The sequence below is a fragment of the Lepidothrix coronata genome, unplaced genomic scaffold, assembly GCF_001604755.1.
Source record: "Lepidothrix coronata isolate B3197 unplaced genomic scaffold, Lepidothrix_coronata-1.0 Scaffold269, whole genome shotgun sequence".
Classification (NCBI taxonomy): Eukaryota; Metazoa; Chordata; class Aves; order Passeriformes; family Pipridae; genus Lepidothrix; species Lepidothrix coronata.
Window position 1 is genome coordinate 389,090 of NW_016690449.1, and position 3,530 is coordinate 392,619.

At 53.1% G+C, this 3,530-nt stretch overlaps 1 protein-coding gene across 1 annotated transcript; it reads left to right on the top strand.

The window, feature by feature from the left end:
- NEUROG1 (neurogenin 1) lies at positions 1-531 on the top strand. Its single transcript, XM_017836051.1, has one exon. The coding sequence runs from the start codon at positions 1-3 to the stop codon at positions 529-531; it is 531 nt and encodes a 176-aa protein (XP_017691540.1).
- The last annotated feature ends 2,999 nt before the right edge of the window (positions 532-3,530 follow it).

Sequence of the window (3,530 nt, forward strand, 5' to 3'; positions counted from 1 at the left end):
ATGCCCTCCGAGGCGCCCGGCAGCGGCGAGGGCGCGGACGCGGGCGCTCCGCGGGAGCGGCGGAGGCGGCGGGGCCGTGCGCGGGCGCGGACCGAGGCGCTGCTGCACACGTTGAAGCGAAGCCGGCGGGTCAAGGCCAACGACCGCGAGCGGAACCGCATGCACCACCTCAACGCCGCGCTGGACGAGCTCCGCAGCGTCCTGCCCACCTTCCCCGACGACACCAAGCTCACCAAGATCGAGACCCTGCGCTTCGCCTACAACTACATCTGGGCGCTGTCCGAGACCCTCCGCCTGGCCGAGCAGTGCCTCCCTCCTCCCGGCCCGTTCCGCGGGGCCGCCGCGCCCCCCAGCCCCGGTAGCGACGCGGGGTCGTGGCTGTCCAGCGCCTCGCCGTCCGCCCCCTCGCTCTGCGCCTCCGCCTCGGGCCCCAGCAGCCCGGCCACCTCCGAGGACTGCGCTTACCCCCCGGCCGACAGCCTGCGGGGGTTCCGCGGGCTGCCCGCGGCCCCGGGCGCGCCCCTCCGCTAGCGCGCACCGCCCGCGCCCCCGGAGGAGGAGGAGGGACGGGGGGGTGCCTCGGCCCGTTGCACTTTTCATCACTCCACCCCCCCCCGCCCAGCCCCTTCCCCCCCGACCCCCGCCTCGCCTCCCGCGCCGCTCCGAAAAAACGGGGAGAGAAGAAAAGCGACAGATTTGCTGCCGCAGACGAGGTGAAAAGTCAATTTTACAATTTGTAGCTCTCCAGCGAAGAAAAACGAGCATGAAAATTTGGTTTGAACGCCCTGACAATGCCATGAAAAGGCTTAAGGGGCCGATGCGGCCCGGGGGCTCAGCGCGGGGCTCAGCGCGTCCCCCCGGCCCTGCCCCGGGGCGGCTCAGCCCCTGCCGGGGGTCCCAGCACCGGCCCCGATGGGACCCCGCACCCGGCGGACAGTGGAGGGGCTCATGCATTATAGATGCTGACCCCCAGCGCGGCCGGGCTGCTTCAGAGCGGGGGCAGACACGGGGTATTCAGCGACTGGACCAGAGAGCGGGTTAATTTATTCAAGATGTTCATTCATATGAAAATTGTATTTTTGTACATAAAGAGCTTTATTCTATTATTATACCTCTTATTAAAGTGGGGGTTTGGTTTTGTTTTGGTTTGTTGTTTGTTTTGGTTTGGTTTGTTGTTTTTTTTTTAAGAAATCGTACTTTTACCCTGTAAATAAAATTTTTAACGTTTGTACTGAATTTCAGCGGCGCCTCTGGAGTTTTGTTTCTTTCTCTTCAGAAGGAGACTGGGATGGAAGGGAAGGGATCACCCCAAGGCAGCAGCCAGCACTTCTGACACCCTGCTGGCCACAGACACACGTAGCTACCTGCAGACATCAGCTGGCCCCCAAGTCTCACAGAGAAGGGATTAGAGATGTTCAGGAGGTGCGGGCAGAGCACAGGAGCAGAGTGGTGACACAGCAGTGCTAGTGTTCAGGGCTGTCCTTACCCTGGTTCACAGCAGGAGCTGGAAGGTTCTGAGGGATTTGGGGCAAGGAGAAGGTGCTGCTCCCCTGAACAGGGTACAGAGCTCGTGGTTTTGCCTGAACCTGCAGCACTGGCAGAGCTTGGCTGGCCTGGGCTGCTCCCTGTCCTCAGGTCACGGGGTGGGATGGATCCTCTCCCCACTCACTCCCATGCAGGGAGAGGAGAAAGGGTGGCCAAAGGTGCATCTCATGGCCTCAGCACCAGCTCTGGCACAGCTCTGGCTCTCAGCTAGAGACTGGGGGATTCAGAAGGTCCACCCCCTCCAGGAAATCAGCTCCACTGTTGCAAAATCCCAAAGTTTCCACACTTTTTTACTTGTGTGTAATGGGGGAGCTCTCTGACCCCCAAAATCCTACCTTGCTGAAGGGCTTCTACTGTTCCTGGCTCCATCCTCCCCCTCTTTAGCAATGTCCCTATTGCACTGGGCACACAGACACCCTGAAAAGCAACACTTTTATCCTCTTTGCCCTGTTTTATGGGGGAAATGAGGCAGCTCAGCCATGTCTCTACAGCCCTCTCCAAAACATGGGTGAGTGGGAGCTGTATGGGCAGTTATCAGGGTGTTTGTGGGGAAAGAAGATGGATTTCTGGATAGATGGAGTTGTACAAGCCCAAATAAGTCCGTTCCTACACATCCCTGATGGGACAGGCCAGGATCAGCAGAATGAATTGAGTTTCATTTTTCCATGCTTCAGTTTCCCATCTTTAATTGGGATACCACCATCCCCTCACATCACCAGTGAATTTAATGATTTAATTAAGCAGAGCTTTCAGAACACTCGGGTTCTCAGGGCTGCTGTAAAAGCCCAAGAAGGAATTCTTCAGGGCATGATCATACACTATGCAGGGGAAAAGGCAAAGTGCAGACACTGAAAGCATCAGGCAGAGCCCTGAGAAGCTGTTCATCACACAGGCAAAACCTCTGCCTGAAAGTTAACCCTCCTGTGTAATGAAGAAGGTGGAGATATTATCAAAAACATAATTTGGGATCATATAATTGCCACAAAAAAAGAAGGAGAGGAGCTGAATTAAGTTTGCACAGACACATCAGTGTCAGCATTTCCTCCTTTTTGAGTGCCTGAGCCTGCAATATAGATACATATTTCCTTAACTCAGTTTTCATATGCTTGTCCATACAGACACACACCCACCTCTGTTTCACAGTGACTACAACTGCCGAAAAGGAAATTTATTGTTTGGAAACCCTAATAGCAGCATAATACTTATATTAATTAAAGACACCATCCAGCAGTATAGGGGCAGTTCCTTAATGATGTCCTGTTAAATAAAAGAGATTTGTGAAATCTAATTCTGGCAGTAACAGGTCTTGATCTGTGACGCAGTGAAGCTTTGCTTGCACCTGCCCTTGAAAGCCAGGAGGTTTTGTATGGAGGAGCCTCCAGGGGCTGAAATTTAGTACAGTCCATGGAGGCGGAAGGTCATCTAAAGTCACTGGGTCCCAAGACACTGGACTTCAATCTCAAAGAAAAAAAAAAAAAACCACCACTCCACAAAACTTCAAAATATCCTCTATTCTTTTGTGTTTTCTTAGCTGCCAGCAGAGCTCTGTGGACATTATGCAGTGTATAAAGACCATACATCTACCAGGACTCGGTGTATGATGGTAATGTTGCTAATGGGCAATGAAAGCTGCAAACTGCGTGGGGATACAATTAGATTCATACATTAACATGAGTCAGGGAACAGTTTTCCCCCCGAGCAGTGATAGGTTCAGACATAGTTGAACAAATCTGCCGCTGGGACAGATGGAATGCCCATATTCAGAGGCTGCAGGACCAACCTGCACCCCGTTTACAACAACGGGGGTTGTATTTATTTCTGTCAAAAGAATACTTTGGTGAATTGGAACAGGCTTCTCCAACTGCAAAAGGGTGGTTTTGTTTTGTTTTGTTTTTTTAATTGCACTAAAAATTCATCTCCTTGCCCTGGTACAGGGGAAAAAAAAATAGATGAATTGAATACTGGGGCTGATGAAATCGTTGGCA

Bases quoted from the DNA above. Each gene is read 5' to 3' on its own strand.
- NEUROG1 (XM_017836051.1), top strand. From the start codon at position 1: ATGCCCTCCGAGGCGCCCGGCAGCGGCGAGGGCGCGGACGCGGGCGCT.